General features: G+C 46.1%; 2 protein-coding genes across 2 annotated transcripts in view; both read right to left on the bottom strand.

Annotated features, from left to right (window-relative positions):
• PAK2 (p21 (RAC1) activated kinase 2) overlaps positions 1-17,042 on the bottom strand; it is a 45,757-nt gene extending 28,715 nt beyond the window's left edge. Inside the window, exon 1 of the mRNA XM_065639831.1 lies at positions 16,928-17,042. The gene's annotated coding sequence lies outside the window, so the exon portion shown is untranslated. The remainder of the gene's footprint in view (positions 1-16,927) is intronic.
• A 3,405-nt stretch (positions 17,043-20,447) lies between these two features.
• Positions 20,448-27,123, bottom strand: PIGX (phosphatidylinositol glycan anchor biosynthesis class X). Its single transcript, XM_065640384.1, has 6 exons — positions 27,042-27,123; positions 24,876-24,939; positions 24,318-24,459; positions 23,397-23,610; positions 22,126-22,223; positions 20,448-21,085 (listed from the first exon to the last, which is right to left on the bottom strand). Exons 1-6 carry the CDS (start codon positions 27,106-27,108, stop codon positions 20,948-20,950), a joined length of 723 nt encoding a protein of 240 aa, XP_065496456.1. The 5' UTR covers positions 27,109-27,123; the 3' UTR covers positions 20,448-20,947.
• Positions 27,124-27,334: the final 211 nt, after the last annotated feature.

The following is a 27,334-nucleotide window of genomic DNA, read 5'->3' as shown; positions in this document are numbered from 1 at the left end:
CACCATGGTCGGCAGCAACAGCGGGAGACCTGAAGAAAAGGTTCCTCGGCGCTGCAGCTCTTCTCTTTCCACCTTGGGGCGGTGAGGCTGAGGCCAGGCAAGCACGGGGAAGCTCCTCGTGGAGCTTAACCCATCCTCGCCCTCCCGGCCCCTGCAGCGACCCGTGTGCACACGTGTTGGGAGTTTCATTTTTAGGGCGCTGTTGCAGGAGTCGGTTCTGCTGCTCGCTCGCTTTCTTCCTTTTGGGGAAGAAAAGAGCCCATGAAGCTACAGCGTAGCCAGGTCACAAAGAGACGGCGGTTCCTGTTGCTGCCGCTGGTGGGAAAACACCCGGAAACATAACCCTGACTGAGTAAAAGCTGGAAACTAGTGAGAATTAGGCAGTTTTCAGAAAGATGATGACCACGCGCTGCTGCAGCACATCAGTCTGCGTGCTCTGGCTTTGACTTTTTGTTGTTTTGTTTTCCCCTCAATTCTCCCTTGCGTGAGCACAAAACGTGGCTGCTTCCTGTAGAACTTCCTACGTGCAGCTCTTCACAGAATCCCAGAATCCAGGCTGGTTGGGTTGAAGGGACCTCTGGAGACCCCCCAGTGCAACCCCCCTGCTCACGCAGGGTCACCAGAGCAGATCACACAGGTCGGTCCAGGCGGGTTTGAATGTCTCAGAGAAGGAGACTCCACACCCGCTCTGGGCAGCCTGGTCCAGGCTCTGGCACCTCCCAGCAAAGAAGTTTCTCCCCATGTTCCGATGGACCCTCCTGCGTTTCATTCTGTGCCCGTTGCCCCTCACCCTGGCGTTGGGCACCACTGAACAGAGTCTGGTCCATCCTCTGACACCCACCCGGAGATATTGATCCCATTGATCAGATCCCTCTCAGCTTCTCTTCTCCAGCTCAGCAGCCCCAGCTCTCTCAGTGTCTCCTCATCAGAAAGAAGCTCCAGACCCCTCAGCATCTTTGTGTCCCTCCGCTGGACTCTCTCCAGTAATTCCTTGTCCTTCTTCAACTGAGGAGCCCAGAACTGGACACAACTCCAGATGTGGCCTCACCAGGGCAGAGCAGAGGGGGAGGAACAACCTCCAACCTCCCCCGGCCTGCTGGCCACACTCTTCTTCACACACCCCGGGCTCCCGTGCATTAAGAAAAGTGTGGCCAGGAGTTTGCCCTTTTGTGCGGGTCCCGGCTGCCTTGGGTGCCCTGGGGACGGGCACCACGGCTGGGACGCTCCCGTCCCCGCCAAAGGGACGTGCTCCTGTGGCGGTGGGATGCACCACCGAGGCCTCTCCAACACCAGGCTGCTATTGAGCTCCTCTGATTTCTAAAAATGCATGTTTTTCCTCTCCTACTTGCTAGATTGAATGGAAATAAAACGAAACTGAAGACAATTATTCTCCTATCTGCTACAGTGCACAGTCAGATTTTCCCCGGAGCACTCATACTTGAGCAGATTAAGTTTTAAATATGCATTATATGTGCATACGCATCGGTCTTACGGTGTAGAACTGCAAGGCTGCGAGTAGGGGGTCAGGAGATGGAACCATGTATCAAATGAAACAGCTGGTGTAGAAAGTTCTCATGTCATAATGAGCTGAATTTGTCTTCTTAAGATGTTAAAATTAATGTAGTTGAGGAGTCTAGGCTGCACCTGTATTTCACTGCCCCCTATGTGATGTGAAAGTAAACTGGACTACTGCTTGGACTGAAAAAAATAGAATAAAAAATAAATAAACGAAGCTCTGAGCTGTTTGATAACATGCACATAAATCCCTACTCCTGGCAGACAATATCCCAGTTTTACACTGCCGCTTAAGCCACAGATCTCTGAGGAGCCAGAACTAAATCGGTGAAATTAATCTAATCTTCCATATGTTCATACCCTGACAGGAGGCTGACAGAGCTGCAATCTGAACTCAGGTCTGTTTACTGCAGGTGAAAATGACTCAAGTCATTTACTATTGACAATGTAACACAGAATGAACAACAAGAATGTCAAATTCAAGTCTGTTTTGCAGGGTTGATGAAAAAGCAGAAGTAATGGATTTCAGGCTAAGCATGCATTAAGAAACAAAACCGCTTTGCTTTTGAAATCATAATCCTCAATGTGCCACTCCAGCTGCAGGACATTTTGGGGCACCACCTGAAACGGCTGCAAGAACTGCAAGACATCTGGGTGCTGGATGCAGAGAACAGGCACGGAGCTCGACAGCAAAACTGTGTGTTGTCAGAGGAATGGGAAGAGAGGAGGAGAAGAAGGAGAAGGAGGAGGAGGAGGAGGAGAGGAGCAGGAGGAGGAGGAGAAGGAGCAAGAGGAGGAGGAGGAGAAGGAGCAAGAGGAGGAGGAGGAGAAGGAGCAAGAGGAGGAGGAGGAGAAGGAGCAAGAGGAGGAGGAGGAGAAGGAGCAGCTCAAAAGTGACAGAAGCCCTGCCGGTAAGCACACTTCCCCGTCCTTACAGCGGATCTGCACGGCGGCTGTCAGTCGGTGTCTTCCTGTAGAGCCTTATAGGGCACTGCTGGCAGCACTTGTCACGCACAAAGAGTGGCATCCGGGACAGGCAGAGCAGAGGTAAACAGCAAAAATCAACGTCTCTCGCAAACAAACCTCCAAGAGAGATGTCAAGCGAAGAAAAAAAAAAAAAAGGCGCAGAGAAATTAAAAGCAATACAGTAAAAGAGCTAGTGTGCGATACTCCAAGAAAAGACTGGTGTAACGAGACTGATTGAAGACAGTCGTGTCCCACTCTTGGTTTATACTATAAATATAAAAAATGACAATGTCTGGAGACTCACTCCCACTCCACTGACCTCAAGGTTTAGCTTGTCCTCAGCCTCCCCACACCACCACCTTTTAATCCCTGAAAAAAAACACCTTACTGGAGGAGACAAGACCTGATGCTTCATCATTCTGGAGAAAGCGGCAAACATATTCACACTGTGCAAATTTTATGTGGAGGTCAGAGGGCTGCTCATTTCATCAACTATTCCATTTTCTTGGACCAAACAGATTTTTGGAATCCAAAAGCAGAATGAAATGTCTGCATGGGTATTTTTCTTTCCCCTTTTCTCCCCGCCCTTTTTTTTTTTTTTTTAAGGCTCCTGTTGAGCAATAGATTTCCTGTGATTAGCTCACTTAGTACTGATTATAGTTCACTTCCTCCCAGGGATTAGCTGAAAGCAGCTTTCTGACAAGTTTTTATTCAGCCAGTGCTACCTCTGCCACAGCTCGCTTCCTGCCCCGTCTCTAACAGCACCACAGTTCAGCAGCTCATCCATCTGAAATTATCGGAAAAATTCACGGAACCAGCAAATCTCAAGTCAAACAACTTACTGCGGATGCTTTGCCTTCCAACTGGAAGCGTTTGGATCCACGAGATCCATTGAATCAGATCTTAAAAAGAGATTTCTGGGGCAGTATGAGACTACCTCCCGAGGCTGAAAATACTTATCTCTGCGACTCAGAAACATTGTGCAAAAAAACCAGCAGTGGCAGACAAAGAATTACTTTCTCGCAGGCTTGGCAAATGCGGCCGCAGATGTTCTGCCTGCCAAAAGAGAACTTGTGCAAAAGCAAGAGCAACCTTGATAATGGGCAGTAGGAGCCAGGAGGATAATCTGTTCCACCGAGGGTTATTAAAAACACGTGCAGATGCTCCGATGCAACACGCAGCTCTCGAAGCCTTCCCGCCTTTCGAAAGACGAAAATCAATCCCCACAGGAATTGCTGAAACATCTTCCAGCTTTAGGGGCTCTCGGGTTGAAGTGGTCAGTCAATGCCAAACCACCTACCTGAGAAAACTGAGTTATTTTTATTTAACTTTCATTTATGGGAAGGGGAAACCAGACTAACCTAAGATACCCCCAACAAGCACAGACCTCCCTAATTTACAAGCACAAACCTCCCTAATTTACAAGCACAAACAAGCAAGATACCCCCTTCAAATGATGCAGTTGAGAAAACAGGTAAAAAAAAAAAAAGAGAAATAAAAAAAAATCTGAGCCCATCAAACACACATTTTTCATTAAGATTAACATTAACCTATCTGACTGCTCAGCAAGGCCAACCCACTAGGGGAGATAATAAATCGCCAGTGTCTTTTCTTCCAAATTAACAGCTGCATGCACCAGTTCGCCTCCTTCAACCAGCAAGGCTACAAACTTTTATAAAGGCTTTATAAAGGTTTATAAACAGGTCCTTTCTTCCCATCTTTACTTCTACATGTCACAGAGGCAACACATAATCCTCTCACTCTAACAATACTATAGGAGAACCCCAGTCTTGTGCAAAATCAGCCTGAATGACACACACACCCAGCTAAATTCTTTCCATTTTGTCTTTTTCCGACCCCCTCAATTTCCTTATTATTTTTGCTGAGTCACACAAACAGAAAGGGAAAACACAGCACAGAGAAAACTAACTGCTGTTTAATTGCCAAGTGAAAAAGAGAGTTGGGGAAAGAAAAAAAGAAGAAAAAAAAGCATGGTTGAACAGAAGAAATTTTTTAAAAGGCAAAAAGGAAATGATCTTTTGTTCAGAAGGAATAATCTCTCCAAAACTGTAATGAGATGTACTTACCATGCACCAAGTTACAGAAGACAAATATCCTATTCATGGGGTATCCGAAAGGGTTACTACAGCTTCCTAAAGAAAAATATTCTTCAAACCCACTGCCAAAGTGCATTACAACCTAAAGCAATTCAGCTATTTACTCCTTAAGGCACTTAGCAGATGTGCAAAGTCTTGCACTGAAAATGAGCAACCAGTCTGCAAAAATGTCATTTGAGGAATAAAACCAGATTCCAGGCTTTTAAGAAGTGACCAGTGGTAGCTGTCACCTTCTCATCCCCGACAGCCGACACAAAATAAATGTATTTCAGCTTCATCGTGTCGTGCTTACGGCTCAGTCATCCTCACCCCACAGTGCAGGGACAATAAAGTACAACTTTCATGTAATCACTGATAAAGTGCATGAGCGAAGCAGCTCACGCTTCTAGGATTCTGGCAGCCTTCCAAACAGGCAGATGGGGTTCACAAAATCTGTATATCTAGGAAAAAAAAAAAAAAAAACAAAAAAACAAAAAACCAAACCAAACCAAAACAAGACACAATAGCAGAAAAGACAAATTTTCCTCCCAAATCTTCATTTTTACTTTGAATTTGGATGGGGGAGGGGAGGGGGGAATAACGTCCTAATTATCAGCTATGTTTTGTGATTGAAAAAGATCTCAACAGGGAAAACTCGGACCGGGCACAGAGACAAGATCATAGAAGGAAGAGCCCTCAGGGATCCTCTGGTCCAGCCTTTGCAAGAGTCCTGGTAAAAGCCCATTAGCACACAGAAAATTTAAGCAAATTAACGATACTTGACTTCACTGCGAGCCTCGGGATACATCTCCGCTTTCTCCCTTTAACCCACGCGTAGCAATCCAGACCCACTTGAATCGTCATTTCTGCCTCATAAATCCGACACTATTGAACCGTCGTTGTAGATTTTACCACCAGTGAACCAGAAACCTCTTCTCTGCTTTATTAACTCTGAAACAGCTCAAAAGCTACAGGCGACAGTACCAGACGGGCCTCAGAAGCAGCTTCCCAGCTGCTTTTATTTCCCATTTCCCCTGCGTTTGGCAGGAAAACTCACTTGGCGAGGCCGTGACGTGCAGGCCACGAGCAGGAATTAAATCCTGGAGGAGGAATTAAATCCTGGAGGAGGAATTAAATCCCGAGGGACTGATTTCCACCCTCTGCCCCAGGGCTGGGTAGTTACCACCTACCAGCTGAATTCAGGCCACGCTTTATTTTACACAGCCCACAGCCACAGTTTTCCTTCAAGGAACCATTGTGCAACTCACAACGTACTCAAAGGTGTTTGAAAAACTCTATTGAACTCTCAGCAGGGAAATTACTTGCCCCTGTTCTACCTACTTAAAAACCTGAGTCAACTAAAGACAGACAAGACGCCCTACAGTGTATACAGCCCATGCAAATCCGTGATTCAAGGTGTTTGTGCTTACTCATATTTCACTAACCAGGAGACACTTTTCAGCCTTTATTTCCAGGAGCGGAGGTTTTCTAAAAGATCAAAGGAGAATGGGGAAAAGGGCAAGTAGGGTAAGTTTACAAGGAAAAAAAGAAATGAAGTCTGCATCTCGTGGTTGAGATTCTTCATTAACCTTGGCGTTTACAGGCAGGGAGGGATCACACATTCCAGAGCAAAAGTTATTTGAATAAAGGCTGCGCTGCACGAGGTACCTATAGAGCTTGGCGTGTTTTTGTATTTCTAACAGCATTCCCAGCTGTTTAACCCAATCACCACTCAACAGAGCAAATGAGATCGCTCGAAAAATGTCAGGCTAGTGGTGTCATGCAGAGACATCACCAGCAACTCAGACAGAAAAAAAAGAAAAAAAGGGTTTTTAAACTTTTGGAAATATTATTGGGCAATGGTAAGACAAGGTTATCCATCCCGGTTAGAGTTCCAGGGCTGACTGGGAAGAGAAAAGGAAACACACGGTGTGTACCGGGATGGCAAAAAAGAGAAAGAATCCAAGATGAAGGGATCTGTCAGTCCCTCATCACACCAGTAGAGCTCTCAAACGTCAGCTATGGAAAAAAGGAATAATAAAGGAAAAAAGAGGGGGAAAGAGAGAAATAGCTCCCTCCAGAAAAGCTGTATTTTTCACATACATTCTTTGATTCTAGTGGCTGGGCAAGGTTCGTGCAAGTGCCTTACACTTCATACCCACACTGAACATAAATTCAGCCAGAAAGAGCCAAGTCTGCAAGAAATCAAACGCAGGATCTGTAAATACGAAGGGCACTTGAGCACGGCAACAGGTCTTTAATTAAAAAAGAGAAGACACCACAAAACCAGAGATGGCTTGGGTGGACTGCACTCATTTTCTAAGCATCTTCTAGCAGCACCGTACAGAAAACCAGAGATTGTTTCTCCTGGGAGAGTCATATTCCATTTGTGCCAGGACAGACAAGTGCAATGACTTCTTCAAACGCTCGAACTCCTACACGAGAAGAGTTCCCTGCAGCACCCCACTCCTGCTCCAGGAAAATTCACTTACCATGCGCTGGGAAAGCTATTCCTGGTGAATATGCACTGATTCTTGATGGGGAAATGCGGCTCCCAGTTTATTAAAAAAATAAAAAAAAATTTTAAAAAAATCAATGAGAAAGCAACACGGTCAGGGAGGGAGATACCAATATTTCTCTAGCAGAACTGTAGGACGGCATCAGTTCTTTTTAAAATACACCCAGAGCTCAGCGATGAAACCTCACACAGCTACTTGTACGAGTGCTTCGAGGTTGTCACATTCTGAGAGAACTTCATACGCTGCGGAAGGTTAAAGCTTCACAACTTTTATACAAAAAAAGTCACGAGCCTATTTTTTCCTGGCGTATTTAACTCTTTTAGGAGAGGTAAAGATATCTAGATGGGGCACACACAACCAAATCCTGCAGTCATTTGCACAACATCACAGGCGCTCCCTTCCCTGTTACTTCAAACAGCAAAAAAATAGCAGGAAAAGGACAAACTGCAGATGCCACAACTCAAATCAACATGAAAAATAAAATTTAGACGTGAAGACGTGTGTCCATCAACAGAAAAAGAGCAAATTAATACCTAGAAGAGCCCGGGGAAAAGCAAGCAAGGGAAACGGGCTCCGTACGTCACCCCCCATGTTCACACCTTCATAATCACCTTTTTGTGACGCTGTCCTGCTTTGCCTTCTGTGCTTTTCCAGGTTTGCCACTTAAAAATTACCTGCACACGTACAAGCAACATATTAATGGATGGTTTAATGCCGCAAATCCCTGACATTTGGGCAAACATTATTCTACATCTTTCACGGAGCTGAAGTGCTCACTTGGAAGCTGGAAAGAACAATTTGCATTCAAAAAACTGGATGCCAGAACGAGTTTTTAAACTCATTTTCTAATTTTTTTCTTTTTTTCAGTCATTCCTAGTAAAACTGCTTCTCTCACTCTGCTTACACACAAACAGGTTTTTATCTAAAATGCTCAAGAAATTAAGCCAAACCAACAAGAACCGGGTGTACAAGCTACAAATCAAAAAAATATTTCAAAAATCAGCCTTAACATTGTACGAAAATTTAAAAAAAAAAAAAAAGTCTTTATTCCTCATATGCTGATGTGGAAACTAATTTTTGCCAAGCCTATAAGACAACTGTAGGAGCCAATAAGCAGAAAAGACAAAAACTCCAGCCTCTTCTGTGTATTATTACTACTACATATACTTCTTATAGTTCACAAATCAAATGCATGATAAAAATCTCATAAATGTGTATGTATGGAAATAAATGCACAATGGTTAAAACACCAGTTGTGCACGGTCAAACAAATTAATCAAATTTTCAGAGTGATGTAATGCATCCTACCATTTAATGTTATTATTTTATCCTTGATTTACTGATGGAGAACTAGACACCAATTATCTCCAGCCATCTACGACTGTTTATAGAGGACGCTACAGTACCAGGACCACAAAAATAGATTTCACGGCTCAAGAACAAAATACTTTTTAAAAAATAAAAATACAAAACGAAGAACAGAGTTACCAACTGAATAGACAAACGGACTGTGAAAATTACAACAACACAGGATAACCAGCGCTCTGCAAAGCAGAAGAGCTTCCAAAAGAAGCTGTCAAGTTAAAATAATATTTAAACAGTTGACAAAACATAATATTGAACTTGGAAAGCTGCAAAAGACTTTAAAAACCTGCTTGTAACCTTGTCTAAATTATGGCACAGAGGCACATATGAGCGCAAACATCATTTGAAAGGTCTCTGCCGCTGGTTTTGCCTTTGGGCATCTATCTATCAGGTTGCTTAATGATTTATACAGGATGTTCAGCAACTGGAAACGTGATCCTGCTGAACTTATTATTCCAAGCGTTTCCTTGGGGTGTTTTATACCCTTGGTATTTCAGCGTTGAGGCCTGGGCTGGCCAGGCAAGGATGCTGCAGCACTTGGAAAAGTTTAAAATTAAGAAGCACTCGGAGAAGTTTAAAATTAAGTAGCCCTTCCAGCTCCACATAGTATAAGCATGTACCCGTTCAATAAAGAATGAGTGAAATTCTTATGGGCAGAATGGTAAGATTTCAGTGAAATATTACTGAGCAAGAATGAAGCTTCAGAAAATGCATTTTTGGGAGGCTCAGGCATTTACCAACGTAGTTCTACCTTATTCTCTTGCCTTCAATAACAGTTGTGCAGTTTTGTGCAATGAAGCAGTTGAAGATGTCTATGAGGATGAGACCAAACTCACAGAAAACAGGTCTCAAAGACAAAAACTCACCCATGAAATGCAGGTTTCCATCCACAAGGTCCTCGCATCCACGCATACCACTCCAATGAAAATTATGCCAAGTCTTCCTCTTTTTAATTTACAATACTATTAGCGGCTACCAGTGAGTCTGAACATACAAAAGAGGGCATATAACATTTTTGCTGCATAGAAGACTTACAAATGCTGTGGCGATGAAAATTCAAACGTACATTTTTACTAATACCAAAAAAAAAAAAAAAATCTTGTTTCATGAAATTCATTGTAACTATGCAAAAAAATTAACCCTAATATAATAAATACCTTTAAAACTGGGCAACTCTTCAAGAGCTTGTCATCTAAGGGGAAACTTTCTCAGGTCCTTTCAATTCTGTTCAGGAAACAGGAAGCGAATTTCAGCAAGCCATTCCAAAAGAGTAAAATACAGAGTTCTATGAAACTCGGCAACAAAGAAAGAGCCCACAAAATGTCACTTGGAGCAGTGACTTGCCACCAGTCTGTCACCACAGCGCTCACTGGAAACAGCCCCAAATCCACCACTGACCAGGTATGTATGGGCACAAAAAGCAAGAACTGATGATACTTATAATTCGTTTAGGAAATTAAAAACATAAACGAGAGAAAGGGATGGTTAAGACCCCAAACGTTGAGGATTACTGACAAGTTATTTGACGAAATGTCAAAACTGTTAAGAAGAACAAGCTGTTTCAGCAGCGTAGGAATCGCACTCTGGTTAATCAGAGAGACATGGCACAAGAGTTACATCTATTTTCAATCATGATCGAGATCCTTGAAAGAGATTTTTCCAGTCAAGACGCAGTTTTAAATTTAGAAAGCTGGCATCTCTCCTTGGCCCTTGGAAGGGCTAAGGAAGTTAAGTCCAAGCATCACCCATCGCTTACCCAAATAAGACCTGCTAGAAAAGAAATGCCAAAGATTAATGTCCAAAAATATTCAATACGGAGGCAAGGAGGATCCCTGAGTCATGCTTAAAGTGTTACAAGATAAAAGTCTGTGCCAACAATGTGTCTGACAAGTACCTATTAGCAGCAATGCCAGAATGAGAAAAGAAAAAAAATTATTTAAATCCTGGTAATCCAAGTATTGTTTTGCTGGAGTAACAAAATCATCGCTACCATGAATTCAACCAAATTAACAATCATTTCATCTTGGTATTTTCACTTATCCTTCATTCTTTTAGTTCACTCCCCAACCTCTCTTGAAGACACTAAAACTTTATTACGTTAGATGCTCCAAGGTCTGGTATTAATAACATTGCTGTGTTATCTTATAGGTTTTGCAGGTGTCCTGTCTTCTTCCGCAAGTAATACTCAATCCAGTTTTACCAAGCATGTTCTTGGGCTGCAAAAAGACCATAAAGCATTCCAGCATAAGCAAAACCGGGCAAGGAGAATGAGAATTATGCCTCTCGGAAGTAAAATATTTTAAAATGGAATAATTATTAATAAGAAAATAAAATACATCAAAACTACACAGCCCTGCTTGTGAAGAAAACCCCCAGAATGGGTGTACTGAATTAATCGGAATTTTTATTTTCCAACAGCTGCCTGGAAGAATAATCTACATCCAAAAATCTCAACACTGATCCCACCTATAAAAAAAATAAATAAAATTCCACGCAAATAAGCCCAGAAGAGCTGGAAAAGCAGCATTCACTAAAGAGTCACCAGCACTGCCAACACATATAATACTTCAGTTACTGCAAAACGCTCCCCATCCCACTCTGCCATAAACGTCGCAAAGTGCCAGAAACGAAAATCAGGAGGTTATTTGCATGAATTTCCTGCCTGCGGCAGTCATCACGAGCCTCTTTACTACCAAAGAGCTTTAGCATGTTGGCACCAGGTTCAAATTAACCGCTCTTGTTGTTAAATATCTTTAAAAATCCTGAACTACACTGGTGGTGATAATGTCTCAATGCTGAAAAATCAAACATTTCACATCATTTATTTTTGTAATAGCTTGCATTTCCACCATTAAAAAAAAAAAAGGCCTCTTTCAAAGTCATAAATAATTTAACAACATTACAACTTATTTTCTATGCCACAGAAAAAAAGATGCTGATATTTGGTCACAAGATCTACGAAGAAACACCCGTTTGTTCGTCTGAGATCAGCTCAGCATAACGTTCCCAAAACCTCAGGAACACACGTGCAAAAGGCAGAAGGAGCAGAAAACCAGACACAAACCCTCCAGCAACGTCACATCACGGAGCAAAACCAAGTTTAACATCAGTGATTCCTTTCCCATCAATTTTTAATTCCCTGACGCAGACCCGGGGATACAACAGCTCATCGGAGAGGGTGGAAATAAAGGTTTTGGGGCCAGGGGAGAGCAAGACTCTCTCTTTTCCCCCTCCAACTCATGTTTACCCAGGTGTAAAATCACGCAGTGCCCTTGCAGTCACGTATTTCTGGTCTAAAACACTCGCGGCAGGTGGATTTGATGTCCTGGTAAAAATCTCAAGCACTCAGCTTATTGAGCACTATTAGAAAACATCAAATATTTCATGAAATACAATCACCCCAAAGCAAGGAAAGCTGGTAACAGCCATCCGAGATGACGCGGGTTCAAAAGAAGACTCAACTAAGATCCAAACATTCTGGACCTGCCCAAGCTGACCACTAACCCCACTGCTAAACTCTGTATTCCCACACTATACAAGCTGCAAAACTCAAACCACGTTATTTTACATCATCCAGCAGCCACCGTTAAACTGGGAAGCATCTCCCAGCACCAACGCAGCGATGGGAAAACTACTTCAGAGTAACGTTTCCGTGTAAATTGGCCAAAAAAGGGCTTATGGATACAGAGCTGCGACTCTGTATTCTCATTTTTTGGTCCGTTCTCCTCCAGCACCTTCAGGGAACGGTCGCTGCTGGCGTTTTAGGACTGATGTGACCAGATCCTTCCTGCGACCTCTGGAGTTCAAAGGGGCCCCTTTCAGCAGCACCTGGAACTGGGCCACAAATTGTTCTTCCTGGATTCCGATATCCTGAATCGTGGCAAAAAGGTCAAAAACGTTTAATGCCTCATCTTATAAACTCCTGATTGGTCAAACAGTTTAAAACAGAAGTTGAAAGACTCTTAGTTTTTTTCTCCTTTTACCTTCCAGTAATTTTTTTGAATTTTAAAAGTTGCTCACTTTAAAATATTAGCGTAACTTATTAAACAGTAATTTTTTTACATCCTAAAGCAGATCCTACACAAGCTGAAGCGTACTTTCAATTTCCACAAGAAACTGCCCAGCCAGCTCCTGCCCGAATCCCCAACAGACCCTTTTAAAAGGGGAGACAAGTGTAGGTAAAAGATATTTTAATTTTCATTCCTCCAGGTTCTCACTTTATTGAAGACCTTTTCAAGACGGAAGGGCTTCAAGATTCAAAGGCAATTTTAAAAAGCATCTCCTACAAACAGCCCTTTTTTGCTCTTGCACAAGAGATACCTCTGTTAGTTAAAGGAGTTCTAGACTGAGGGTAAATGAAGAACAAATATAACTTGGAGTAGAAAGTTATTACATTTGTTTCTAAAAGAAACCCCACACTATTGAATAAAACTCATTAAAGAGTTGACTCATTAAAGGAGCTATGGGGAAGCCTATGTATGCTGTGGGTACCCACCGAGCCAAACATCCAGCACCAGGACCTAAGCAGGAAGCAGAAAACTTAAAAAAATATGTGTATAAGTTGAATTGGAAAGATTTTTAGCGTATTTCCATTCCTTAATACACCTGCCAGCTGCCGTCATTCCGATTCCCATTATGTTAAATCCCTTTCTTTACATGGTATACCCCTTTTAAATCAGTCCTAACATGTTAGCTCCTTCCTACAGCTGCTTTTCTCTGAAGTGAAACTACAGAATTAGAAAGAATTTAACCTGTCTTATCAAAATAACTCTTTTAAAGGTAGGAAACGATATCTGCTAATTGGCAGAGAGAACAGCCCTGACCGAAGATTCAAATATCGTACAGTTGTTGGCAACAGGTTGGCACATATTCCACTTACAAACTGGTGCTGTTTAAGCATTCAGCTCTGGGCTGGGCTTAGATCTTTTGGGAAACTACGACCTATCTATTATACAAAGCACTCAACACTCCCTAAGAGTCTTGAAAATACTCTGATTCCCCAGTAAAGCGTTTCCATCAAAACAGTTCTACGCACCTGCACATCGGTAGCAGCTGAATTGAAGATTTTTAAAAGCATTTTGAAATTCAAGAACAGGAGTTACATACATCGATTCGAGAATTTCAAAATCCACTTGTCTTGCCTGAAGAAAAAAAGAAGCCTCACCAATTTCTGAAGTGTTTCAATATACTGTAACCTCAGCCTTTCAAAAGCATAAGGAATTCCTCTTGTGAATTCACAGAGTGTCTAATCACCCCAAATATACCTAAACAGCAAAAAAGAAACTGTGAATTTTAAGGCATATTCCTAACATTTACATCTCCACCTGCCTGCCAGGGGAGACATTTTCGAAGCCTGATTAATCCCCGTTCCCAGACGAGAAAATAGAAAGAAGCTGAGAAAATAGAAAGAATGATCAACAAGTCAGATACAGAATTGGGACCAAAACCAGTGTTTCCAGCTCTTGATGACAGACACTGTCCACTACATGGGTCAAAATACAGCACTGCAGTGTGTGTTTTCCAATTAAAGTAAGGCACAATTCAGGTAAAATCATGCTCCGAGATCTCACAAACCTTGAGCGGTAAAGTACGGCTTGAATATAAACTGTGAGCTCAGTCTACACCTTGCGACTTAGGCCCCGGTCAGGTCGGTCACTAGGAGACCTGAAAACATCTTACCACCCACATTTAAATGCAAACAAGAGTTTTATAAAATCTCACAACATAGCAGCCTCAAGACACCCTCATTCCAAACAGCAAAGCACAACAAGAATCCTTAGGCACCCGAGCACTGGGAGCAATTTGTTATCTCTAGCAGCACAGCACTTCAAGGACCAAGAGGTAACTTCAGCATTTGCAACGTTAAACTTCACCAAAAAGGTCCGTTCGGTCATTATCACCAGCACAGCAGGTACAGAACCCTCTCCAAGGCGACACCGTGCAATTACAAAGCGGTCTCAAAGTTTGGGGCCAGGCAAACTTGATTTAGGAAGGAGGTGCCTCCTTGGAAAACTAAAAATTGAGCTCGCTGCAGCCTTTCTGAAACTCTCCCCCGGTCTAAGAGAGCGCAGAGCAGAGCAGAACTGATCATAGCAACTACATTTCTAGAAAATTTTAAAACAAAAAAAAAGGGAAAGCTCCACAATCACCTTTTGGCAACCTGGTTGCACCTTTTCCCAACTTCAGCAGAAACGATTCATTAGGATGTGTGCAAATACTTGGTGCCTGGCTGCTAAAAACCTCTCCACCATCCTTCCGCTGCCTTCTCCTCCTGGATGCATTGGCGAGTCAAATAATTTTCAGTTCTTTCTGCCTGCATCCCAGTTTCTGACCCCAGGACTTGCATCTCTGCTGGTGTTATCACTGGGCCGGGTCATCTAGAAGAGCATCTCAGTGACCAGGGGTTGTTTTCAGAACAAGCAGCTTTTTCTTTGTTGTGGCTGCCGTGCAGACACATCAATAAATGTGTGTGTTGTAAGGAACATGAATATGCTGCCACAAAACTCGCAGGGAAGTTCTCAGTGCCCCAGAAACCTCCTAATGCAGAAAACAGATAAAAGGTAGAAGGAAAAAAAAAAAAAAAAAGCCCCAAACCAAGACTGATGCAAGAACTCCAAAGCAGAAGTATGTTTTATTAGTAAAACAGAGAGCTAGATTCAGATCCCTATGGCTTTTCATACCATCACAAGAACAAAATCTGCAGCCCCAATACCCTGAACCCTTATCCTAAAGTTATTTAGAAACCAGGGGTGCTTGAATAATTTTTAAGTACAACGAAAAGGCTGACTTAGCGCAAGCACACATGAGTTTTTCAAAGGCTACATTTTAAAATAAGCACAAGATTTGACCTGCCATACATGCCCAAAGATTCCCCGATCCGCTCAGCAGCCAGACCAGAGGGGGAACACGACCAGGTGCCTCCGAAGGAAACTCCCCCACTTGGCCCAACATCCCAGTTGTAACTGGGGACGAATTTCATCCCAGTAAATCAGCCTCTGACAAGCAACTCAGAGAGCGCACACCTGAGATGCACCGAAACACGCCGCACCGTGTTAAAAATGGCAAGATCAACATACAGAGGCATTATTCCCCATTTAATAGCCTGGTATTTTTGTTTTAACAACTACATCTGCACAAAGCAGAGTCAAATTCCACATACAACTTAGACAACACAGAAGATCTGAGTTACTCTTCCTCAAGCAGTTTTGTTCTGGCCTCAAGAACTGAAATACCCAACCAGTGAACTTTTGAGTAAGGTTTTTCCTTCCTCTAAAACATCGCTCAGTGCATTTTTTTTTAAAGTGCTCCTATTATCTTAAAGATTCTACTCCAAAGCTCATAACACAGAGGCTTTGTATTTTTACATTTCTATGTTGCTTCTATTTCAGTCTATTAGTCTGTAACATCAAACTGGACCAGGTCATTTGGTTACACGCAGATATTTCTTAACCTGTCCCCAGAATATTTCTGCGAGTTAAATTCCCTCCGTCTCCAAAACGAACAGATGGAATCACGAAGTAGCTGGTTGCCGTTTTTTTTTAGGGAGGTACCGCTCCGGGGCTCACATAGTGAGGATGCTCCATACTGCAAAGTAGACTTCCACAAGTATAAAAAACACCAAAAAAAAAAAAAAAAAGACAAAAACAGAAATAAGAAGATAAAAAGCCCCCACAATACACCACGTTTGAATGGCACCTAACATCGCCATCATTGCAAGACCTCCAAAATAATGATTATTTTAAAGAAAATATATCAGGAGTGTCTCCGCTCTCCGTGAGGCAGAACATGAACCGGTTCATTTTGGGTACAGCACAACATCGCTCCTCGAAAGCGGCTGATTCCCGACCCAGCCTTGGGCAGCTGCTCGCTCATCCCAGCCTAAAACCGACTTTATCCTCCCCAACACCTTCTCACCAAAGCGCAACCGTCCCGCGCGGCTTCGACAGAACAAAAATCGGCAATAAAAATGAAGCAGAAAACACGGGGAAGAGAAAAACCAAGCAGGTGAGGCGCTCCAAGAGCCAGAGCGCTCAAGGGGCTGAGCGGGCCGGGGCTCTGCGCTCCCCTTCTCTATTTAAACCCCTTTTTTTTTTTTCTTTTTTTTTTTTTTCGGTAGGCATTTATCTCAGCGACACCCACACCCGTGTTTCACCGCGAGACGACCGAGGCTTTCCCCTATTTCGCGGGGATTTCGAGCCCTCCGTGTCCCCCCGGGGGCGGGGGCCGAGGCGGGGCCCACCGCGGCCCGCAGGAAGCGGGGCCGAGCGCCGCTCCCGCCGCCACCGCCCTCCCGGAGCCGGCCCCGGCGCAGCGCCCCCGGCCCGCCCGCCCTTCCTCCCTCCCTCCCTCCCGCGGGGCCCGTGAGGGGAGCGGCCGCCGTGAGGGGAGCGGCCGCCCCGGAGCTCGCCCGCCGCAGGCCCCGGCGCGGCGGACTCCACAAAGGGCGGCAGGTGGGAGCGGACTCACCGGGCTGGCGCGGCGGCGCCGGCCGCCTCAGAGGAGCGGAGGGACGGGGTTGAGCGGGGCGCGGCCGCCACACGGCGCCTCAGCAATGGCGGCGGCGGGACCCACCGAGGCGGCGGCGGCGGCCGGAGGGGGAAGCGGAACCGCCGCGCGTGGCCACAGCCCGCGGGGGCGGGCGGGGGCGGGGCGCCGCGGACGCGACTACAAGTCCCGGCGGGCGCCGCGCCCCGAGCGGAAGTGACGTCACGGCGCCGCCGCCGCCGCGCCCCGCGCGGGGGGTGATGGGAAGCGCAGTTCGGTCGCCTCACTGAGGGGACGGCGGGAATGGCGACGGGCCTGGGGGAGCCGGTTGCACCCGGACGGGGCCCACGGCGGGGAACCGAGGCCCCTGCAGCACCCCTGAGAGCGGGGAGGGCCGCGGCTGGGCCGGGAGCGGCCCGGGGCAGCGCCGCTCGGGGCCTTTCCCCAACACACACAGTGCTTATAACCCTTCACAGCTCTGCTGTTCTCAGATCGACGTTTTCATAGATTTATAGGGTTTTTTTATTTTTTTTTATTTTTTTTTCCTAGGGCGGTGGGCTTTTGCCCCCGCAGCTGGTTATTGCTATAGAAATATAGCTGGCTGCAGTTATAGAAAAAAACCCAAACAAACAAAAAAACCCCACAGGGTTATACCACTTCTCAACTGGCTCTTCTTCACCCCTTACTTCAGTCCTCTGGAGTTGAAATGTGACATTATTTCCTCAACGCTTAATTCCTTGAGGAAAAGCGGTTCAGCGGTTTCGTTCCTGCCCAGGTTCCCCCCTGGCTCACAGAGGTACAAGGGGGAACAGCAGCCACAACCCCGCTGCAAGTGGGAGGGTGGGAAAGGTGTCAGGGTGGTCATGGTTCACGTTCCTCCTCTGTGCTTGGTTCTCCCCCTTGCTCTGAGGGTGCTGGAGCGAGTTGAGAGAAGGGAACGGAGCTGGGGAAGGGGCTGGAGCACAAGTGTGATGGGAGCGGCTGAGGGAGCTGGGGGTTCAGCTGGAGAACAGGAGCTGAGGGGAGACCTTCTGATCTCTGAACTGCCTGAAAGGAGCTTGGAGCCAGGGGGGGTCGGGCTCTGCTCCCCAGGAACAAGCGCCAGGACCAGGGGAAATGGCCTCAAGTTGCACCAGGGGAGGTTAAGGTTGGATCTGGGGAACAATTTCTTCCCCAAAGGGCTGTGGGGCATTGGAACAGGCTGCCCAGGGCAGTGGTGGAGTCACCATCCCTGGAGGGGTTGGACAGACGGAGATGAGGTTCTCAGGGATGTGGGGTAGTGCGGGGGGAGGTTAATGCTTGGACTCAATGATCTTGAGGGGCTTTTCCAACCAAGGGGCTCATTTTGGTATCCATACAGCTGACAACAAATTAACCCTTCTCCCGCCAACCTGGTGATATATTTAATCTTCCGGATGACCTCCCTAAATATCCACCTGCCCTGCAGCCTGAACTTCACCTCCTCTGTCAGTCCAGGCTTGAAGCAACATCTGTTTGGGTTTTTTTCTGTGCATCTCACTTTGTTACTTTCCCCATTCTGACACAACTCTGTATTTGATCCTCCCAGGATCCAGCTTTTGCTGATCCATCTCTGCACATATCTCTCCAGAAACCACAGCAGATTTCTGAACTTGACACTTCCCTCAGCTCTACTTTCCTTCCCCATAATGTAACTTTACTTCTCCTTGCTCCTTCACCCCTAAACCCACTCACTCATTCCCGCTCCAAACCATCTATTTCATTGCTCTGATTCAGTCCTTGCATATATTAATAACGAATATGTTTGTCTCTGGCCCTTGTATCTGTTCCTAAGGACTCACGGGTACCTCATTTCTGTCTCCAAAGCTGCCAGAATTTTTCCAGGGGGGGAAAAACTACCTTACGGTTCATCCTCCTTATCCACCCGTGATCCCTGCAGCGCCGACACCCGCATCCTCCCTGTCTGGCACGTCTGCTAAATGCCGCACTCACTTAATGACAGTCATTTCTGGTACAGGAGAGAAAGTTTAACTGGCAAATTCCTTCATACTTTACACTATGACAGTTATGACACCTATTTGCAGCTTTTAAAAAAAATCTTGTCTACTATATCTGTAATACAAATGCTATGGATTTAAGAAACTGTAAATATTTGCTATTTCCCATAATAAAAAAGAAATTCATTGAGAAATTCTGTGATTTCTCTCATATTTTACAATAGCAAGAATCAGTATTAATCAAGTTCAGCTGAAAAGCTTATTGGTGGGGTCATGACTAATTTTAGATACACTTAGTGAGCCACGTGCCAGCCAAACGGATCGGTGCCCATCGAACCTGTTCTGATGCCAACTATTTGACAGCGCTAAGCCCCAGTAATTCAAGCCCCTCCTGCCTCAGTTTCCCCTACGGCATCTTACTACTAACATGGGTTTCCATTCTCACATCCTCACTTGCACAGATTGCCAGATCTTCCACTTTTTTTGCCACTTGCAGTATTTTGTCACATTTGTCCAAAGGGCATTTACCATTTTTTTTTCACTAGGCTATGATATCGGGCAGCTTGCTTCAGCTAAGGAATTCAAGCCGGGATTTTTCAACTGGTATTATCTGATGTTTAAAAGAGATTTCAGGTGATAAAGACCTGAGCTGAGCTGCAGTCTGGGATGTTGCCATTCCAAGGGTCAGGCTGCAACACAGAATTATTTACCTGTGTTAAAGAGAGAGCGCAAGAACTCGGCTCCAGGAATTAAGAATCCTGCTCGGAGACAAGCACCAAGATACTGGTCGCCAGCCCCGCTGCGCTGATGCGGTTCGTGTCGCCAAATCTCCCTGCAATTGTTCTCTTTGATTTCTCCCTTCCCCCAAGCAGATGCGGCCGACTCCTCGGAGGGAGCGGGTGCAGCGCTGGCGCAGAAATCATCAAGAAAACAAGAGCCCAGTGTCCCAGCACTCGCCGACCTGTCGTGGGCGAAGTCACAAGACGAGCTCACTATTGAATTCCGGCAGAAGCAGAAAGATGCCCAAGGGATCCCGGAGCTACAGCTGAACAGCGATGAAAGGCCAATTCTGCTGCTGAGAAGGCTCGGCTGCGCACAGAGCACTCAAAAGAAGGGCAGAATTTGAAAACCGGAAATTTTCATTCGTTTCTCACACATGCGCTCCCCCAAATCACCTTTTTTTACTAACTTAGTCTCAGTTTACGGGGAATAAAATCTATTTTCTCCACCACCAGTCCCCAGGAGTTCGCGCAAGCTCACAATGCCACCTACTGACAGTGAGAAACAGCAACCGAGCTCTTCTGTCGATCCAGAGCAACTCAGGTTTTCCATTAAGTAATTTCCTCGCCATTTCCTTGTATTTATCAACTGTTCTGATGGCTGAATGCAAATCTTCTAAATATTTGCTTCTAGTCAGTATCTTTTCACCAGCTTTTGTCTTCCAAGCGTTACTCTTTCCGCTTCTGAAACCAGGTGACATTTCTTTCAAATTTTCTAAACTCTTTTCAACTCTATTTTGACCAAAAGCACCTAGTCCCTCCCAGTTATTAGAAAGTGAGAGATTAATTAAGACAGAAGTCCTGTCCCAGGGAAACACAGAATGTCTCTTCCTAAATTCACACATAACCAAATTCAGAAACTTTAATGTCAGATGGCAATGCTTTTCGTACCTGTAATAACCAATCCCTGAGTTTGCTGGTTTAAATTCAAGAAATACAAACACCTCTGCAAGAGGCACCGCTGGAAACAAGTTCTGGGCCAGGGGGAGGGTATCGGAACCGAGCCTGCGGCAGCTCTTCCAGCATTTTGCAGCGCTTTTCTTACCCTCCATCTGCATTGGCTGCTTAAAACGCACCCAGCCAGTCCTCTATGTGTGAAAAGTTTTTGTAAAAATTAGGCCAAGGGAATTATAACCCATTATGGGACCCTCGTGCGTTAACGAGATATAAATAACAGTAAAATAAGATTAATTTAGGAAGCTGATGTAATATCCAGTGAGTTTTGCTGTCAGTCATTCCGTATTTCTCTAGAAGTGTCCGTACTTGCAGACAGCTGCGAGAATCAGCGTGGCACAGAGCACCGTGCTGAGAAGCGTCACCACACACACCAAGGAACTGTGTTGTCTGAGCCCCACGGGAACCTGCAGAATCGATTCCTCACGTGCCTACAAAGAAAAATAAACGGATTATACGCGTTTAACAAGCTATTGCTTTTTTGAGTGCAATGCAGAGGATTAGTCACCAGACCGCTATTTAACCAGCCCTTTGCTAAGGCATCTTCCGGGATTCGAAATGAAAACCAAGGTGGGATGTAGCCTTTCAATTTACAGCAAATGGTACGAAGCTCAATAAATTTATCTGCTGCCATTTTAACTGGTAGCCATTTATATTCTCTGTATCTTTGTTCTTACAATGGGTTTGCCATTGAGGATACGTATGGAATGCAGGACGGAAGAGAAAAGCTCTCAGAATATTTCACAGATCACCGAGAAGCCACTTTTCTCCAAGACAAACAACTATTTGGTTTCTCTGTGATGCAAGAAGCTCTAAAACATTTTTTGGAGAAGAGCTGCAGATACCCCAGGCATCTGCAGGTATCTTAAATATAGGTGGGCATGTGTTACAAAACCAACAGATTTGTTATGAGACAAATTAGCCTTATTTCTTCATTTCTATACACTACTGCAACCCTTTTGAGTATACAAAGTCGTTGACCACACCAATTTTCTTGGTTTTGAACACAGAATAAAGTAACTTTGTCTTTTCCTAGACACTCCACAATCAGAAAACCAACCAAACAGAAGTGGCCTCTTTTTAAAGATGTTACTCCTTCAGTCTTTGTGATTTTACCCCTCATAAAGTAGCTTTCCACTTTCCTACTCCTCTAAAGTACCTACGTTGTAAAGATTTTTCTTAATTTGACCAGTGCCAATTATATCCTAGAATTCCAAGTAAATTATCGAGGAAAAAAAAACAGTGAGGAGAGCAGCCCCACAAAGAACTAGAACAGCACAGAGCGAGTACAAACGTGTCAGAAGGGCAGGATGACACCTATGAAAAGCTGGTCAGAAGGGAAAGATGGGGGAACACCACAACTAGTCTTTAACTCATCAGTTCCTGTGCTATGGAGGTTGCAAATCACTAAAAAAAAAGGCAGGAATTGTTAAAAGAGCGTCAAGAATTCCCAGCAGAACTAAGAACTCACGGGTTTGTGCGTTAGGCTGTGCCACCGACAGGGCCCGACGTTTTTGCCCGAACAGGGAGCTTCCACTTCATCCGGCTTCCCACACTCTGCAAAGCGATCTGCGGAACACGTTAATGCGTCAGCAGGATCCGCATTGGATTAAGACCTTTCCAAACAGAGCATCTTTCCTCCGCAACAGTTAGCAAAATTAAAACAGGCCCGACAGAAACGTGCCAGCAAACCCGCACGGTCAAGTCCTTTTTGTGAACTTTGCGACTCTTCCCTTCCTGATAATGAGATACAGCCAAGGAAGACTCTCACCCCATGTGGTATCTTGGCCCTTCTCTCCTTAATAAGGCAAATAGTTCATCATTGGCCTCTAGATCCCTTCAATTTAGCCACACAGTTATAATCTCTCTTCCCTCAAGTCTTCTTCCATTTCTCCTTGTTGGCCTCCTGTTGGCACATGCAAGAACTCCCCGTCCAATACTTTAAGTGCTTTTGTATTAATAATAAATATGTTTTCTTGCTCACAAGTAGTAAATGTAGTGGAAAAATGGGAAGATTTCGCACCCCTTTTTAACTGACCGGTCTACCCTGCCCCAAAATTTATCCCAGAAAATCATTGCCCAAATAATGCTCAAGGGAAGATAAAGGAGCTGAGACTCATTAGTGCAGTTTGACTTGGCAGCTAGCAAGAATGATTTTGTGAAAGGAAATATGATTTGTAGCTAAAATGGAGGATTTGATTGTTCGTATAACTTAAAATATTCATTGTCAGTGGATATGAGGTGCTTGTCTCACAGGAGTCTGAGACTCCAACCATTGTAACCTTCAGGTGCGCAGGAAGTTCCCTTATATATAGGGAACAGAGGAAGAAACCGTTAGAAACCACCAGAAAACTTAGATTAATATATATACCTGATAGAGAATATTAAACAGGCCATGATAAGGAATATTAAATGTGCCCTGTGTGGCATCAGCTGCCAAGAGAACGACCCTCGACAAGCCAGAGCCTGCAGGGCCAGTGACAAACAGACCAGCTGCCAACACTTTGAGTACAAGGGTGCAACGGCAGCAGCGCAACACCAATTAGTCTGGTGATAATTAATCTGCCTTTGGTCAGGCAGCAGCAGCTTTCAAAGAGGAAGACAACGTGATCTTTATCAGGGCCGCTATCTTCCCCTCGTGTTCACGTGGCTACCGAGAGCTCCATCTCCGGAAGACAAATACAGAACCAGATCCCAAGCTCTGGATTTCTTCCCAGAAAAAACACGGAAGGAGAATCTCACTGTCGCAGCAGCAGAGCAGGACTTGGGGGCTCTTCAGAACAACCAACGCTTCCTCGCTCCCGTCTGCCGGCCGGTGGTACCGCCCGTGCACGGGCAAGGCAGCTCGGAAACAGCGAGAACACCGCGGGTCAGGTTCCATGTACAGCAGAACAAGAAGATCTGCGGCCAAGTACTCAGGAGCCTCCACATCGACGGCATCAGGAATTAACACCGCCTGCAAGCGGAGAAAGATAGAGACGTGGCTGTGAGGAGAATCGGCACAAGGGAGAGATGCGGGGAAAAGAAAAAAAAAAAAGCATGAACATTTTGCGCATGATTTGGGGATTTACGAGGCCACTGTCTGCTGCGGTGACCTGCTGCAGCATCAGAAGGGAAAACTATTTTCTTCATTCTGTTTTCTAACACTGGGCCTAGTTTTGTGGTCAGGAAGATCAAGTGGGAAATTCTGCCCTTAAGCTGTTCCAAAATAGCTTTTCAAGTCCCTCTCCAATGAGTGATTCTTACTTTTACAGTGCAACCATGCCTATAGCCAAACCCAAGGGCCGTTAGCGAAACGATGCGTATAAGCAAGGCCACACCAGCACCTGCAAACATCCCAGCAGCAGACGGTGTCCAGAGTCTTCGCATCTGTACGTTTTAACTGAATTAAGCACCTAATATTACCTTAAAGCCACGGCCTTAGCGCATCTCTCTACTGAAATATCAGCAGTGCACGACACAAAATGTCCGGCATGGGCGATGACGGTCAAGGCAAAAGATACGAGATATCATGAAGATGACACTTGTGCGGCAGCTTCTTCCACAAAAAGGAATTAACTACCTTGGTTCAACGAGCCAGATAAAGCTCAGAGATTACAACTTCCTGAGTGTACTTGTCCTTCTCTGAGTAACTACCAGACGTCTTGGCGCTGGAGTCGTTACCTTTGTTACATTGTGCTGCTGCAGCGACGCCAGCTCGTAGGGATCCACGTAGATTCCTGGTGGAAGCCGAATTCTCGCCGCCACTGTGCATCCTCCTGCGTCCTGCCCCACTGCACCAAGTTCTACCGTCACCAGCAGCTCCCTTCAAACGAGCAACAAAAGCAAAACATTTCTACTCTCAAATGTGCACAGATTAAACGCAAACACACTGCAAATTCAGCAAAAAGTTCCCTGCCGACCCACGCTGTCCCTCACCAGTGAGGAAGGGTGGAGTTCACCCTAATTCCACATCCACGACCAAAATGAAGTTTCACTTCTCCGTTAACTTCTCAAAACCACCAACAGCCTCTGTGCAGATCTTAGAAAGGGGCCTCCTGTCCTTCCCCCAGTGTAGTTTGTAATTGTTAATTACTCGATCATGCCCAGCTGTGCCTGTGCATCACAGCTCAGTGAGATGATAAAACTGGGCATGAATTAGAAGAGAAGCTTCTAATTACCCGGAAGAGAAGCTTATTACCCAGCACGTTATTCTGATGCAGCACTGGGGTGACACCGTACCTGTGAAATCCCTCTTTCAGCAGCTCCTGCGTGACAGTGGCATCCGGACAAGCAGCCTGAACATCTAAAATAACATGGAATGAGTGAGTAATGGCATTTACAGAACAGCAAGTGTAATTATCACACAACTTTAACAAGCAACGTCGTATCATCTGTGAAGGCATCATCTGCAAAACCTCCCACAGCAGAAGGGAAACAGTATTTCAATTCAGTACAACCAACAGCTGTTTTGTCAGTAGAACACCAAGCTCCAGCTACCACAAAGGCTGAAATATCTTTTATTTTTCCAGCAGACCAACTTTCAAAAGTGTGGGTTTGTTTTTACTGAGGAGTCTGTAATAACTCCCACTTTTTCCCACTGTAACCCCCATTCCAGGTGCGATTCCTCATCTCCTGTACAAGATCATCTCCCTATAAGATCCAGATTTTAACAATGAACTTTGTGCTACAGCTATTGTTTTATTTGTTTATTCTCTAAGTTTCCATAGGATTACACTGTAGATCTAAATCTCCAGACATCTCCCGTACAAGTATCTGCTTGAGCGGAGGCCTAAAGCAAGGCAACATTGGCTTAATATGAAATTCTGCAGTTCTCACAGCTGTTTTTCAGTTACCTAATGTGGAAAATTGCTTGTTTCTGTTATTAATTTCTACAATAGAATAGAATATTTTAGTAGGAAGGCAGCTACAATGATCATCTAGTCCAACTAGCTTCAGTGCTGACCAAAGTTAAAGTGTGTTACTAAGGGTGTTGTCCAAATGCCTCTTCACAGAATCTCAGAATCACGGGATGATTTGGGTTGAAGGGACTTCTGGAGATGTTATTCCTTCAATCTAACACAGGGTCACCAGAGCAGATCACACAGGTTGGGCCAGGAAGGTTTGAATGTCTCCAGAGAAGGAGACTCCACACCTGCTCTGGGCAGCCTGGTCCAGGCTCTGGCACCTCCCAGCAAAGAAGTTTCTCCTCATGTTCCGATGGACCCTCCTGCATTTCAGTCTGTGCCCGTTGCCCCTCACCCTGGCGCTGGGCAGCACTGAGCAGAGTCTGGTCCATCCTCTGACACCCACCCGGAGATATTGATCCCATTGATCAGATCCCTCTCAGCTTCTCTTCTCCAGCTCAACAGCCCCAGCTCACAGAATCGCAGAATGTCAGGAATGGAAGGGACCTCGCAAGCTCATCCAGTGCAATCCCCCCGCCGGAGCAGGAACACCCAGATGAGGTTACACAGAAGGTGTCCAGGCGGGTTGGAATGTCTGCAGAGAAGGAGACTCCACAACCTCCCTGGGCAGCCTGGGCCAGGCTCTGGCACCCTCATCACGAAGAAGTTTCTTCTCATCTTTAAGTGGAACCTCCTGTGTTCCAGTTTGCACCCATTGCCCCTTGTCCTATCACTGGTTGTCACCCAGAAGAGCCTGGCTCCATCCTCCTGACACTCCCCCTTTCCATATTGATCCCCATGAATGAGCTCACCCCTCAGTCTCCTCTTCTCCAGCTCCAGAGCCCCAGCTCCTCAGCCTTTCCTCACACGGGAGATGCTCCACTCCCTTCGGCATCTTCGTGGCTGCGCTGGACTCTCTCCAGCAGTTCCCTGTCCTGCTGGAGCTGAGGGGCCCAGAACTGGACACAATATTCCAGATGCGGTCTCACCAGGGCAGAGCAGAGGGGCAGGAGAACCTCTCTGACCTACTGACCACCCCCTTCTAATCCCCCCCAGGTCCCATTGGCCTTCCTGGCCACAAGGGCCCAGTGCTGGCTCATGGTCACCCTGCTGTCCCCAGGACCCCCAGCTCCCTCTCTCAGCCTTTCCTCAGCACAAAGATGCTCCAGACCCCTCAGCATCTCAAACACCGCCCGCCTTGGGCACCGACCCCCTCTCTAGCAGCCTGTTCCGTGTCTGACAGCCTCTCGGCACAGAAACGCTTCCTCATGTCCAGCCCGACCCCCCCGGCTCAGCTCCGACCCGTTCCCGTGTGTCCTGTCCCTGGGTCCCAGAGCTCAGCGCCTCCCTCTCCACTCCCTCAGGAAGCTGCGACCGATGCTGAGGCGGTTTCTCGGGTCACCGCCCCAGCCACGCTCCCCAGACCCCGCACCCCATCGCACCCCATCCCACCCCACCCCACCCCACTCCCGGGCAGGGGCCGGCCCGGCTCGGTACTTACGGAGGGCGCAGAGCAGTGCGGCCAGCCCGGCACCGACCAGCGCCTCTCCCCGCCGCCCGCCCGCCATGGCGGGCCCGCTCCGCACGGCCTCGCTGCCGGCCGGGCTGTCCGCGGCACCCGCCTGACCCCGCACTGCCTAGCTGCCCTTCCTTCCGCAGCGCCGGCGGCACCGCCGCTAAAAACTGCCTCGGCGCTTCATCCTCGCCGCTGTCCTCACCCGGTGCGCGGGTCCGCGGCGGCGGGGACCGGGCAACCAGCGCGGCGTGCCGCAGGCGCTGGCGTGGGTAGCCCAC

This window comes from Caloenas nicobarica, chromosome 8, assembly GCF_036013445.1.
Source record: "Caloenas nicobarica isolate bCalNic1 chromosome 8, bCalNic1.hap1, whole genome shotgun sequence".
NCBI lineage: Eukaryota > Metazoa > Chordata > Aves > Columbiformes > Columbidae > Caloenas > Caloenas nicobarica.
The sequence above is the reverse complement of the archived record's forward strand: the minus strand, read 5'-3'. Positions and strand labels throughout refer to the sequence as shown.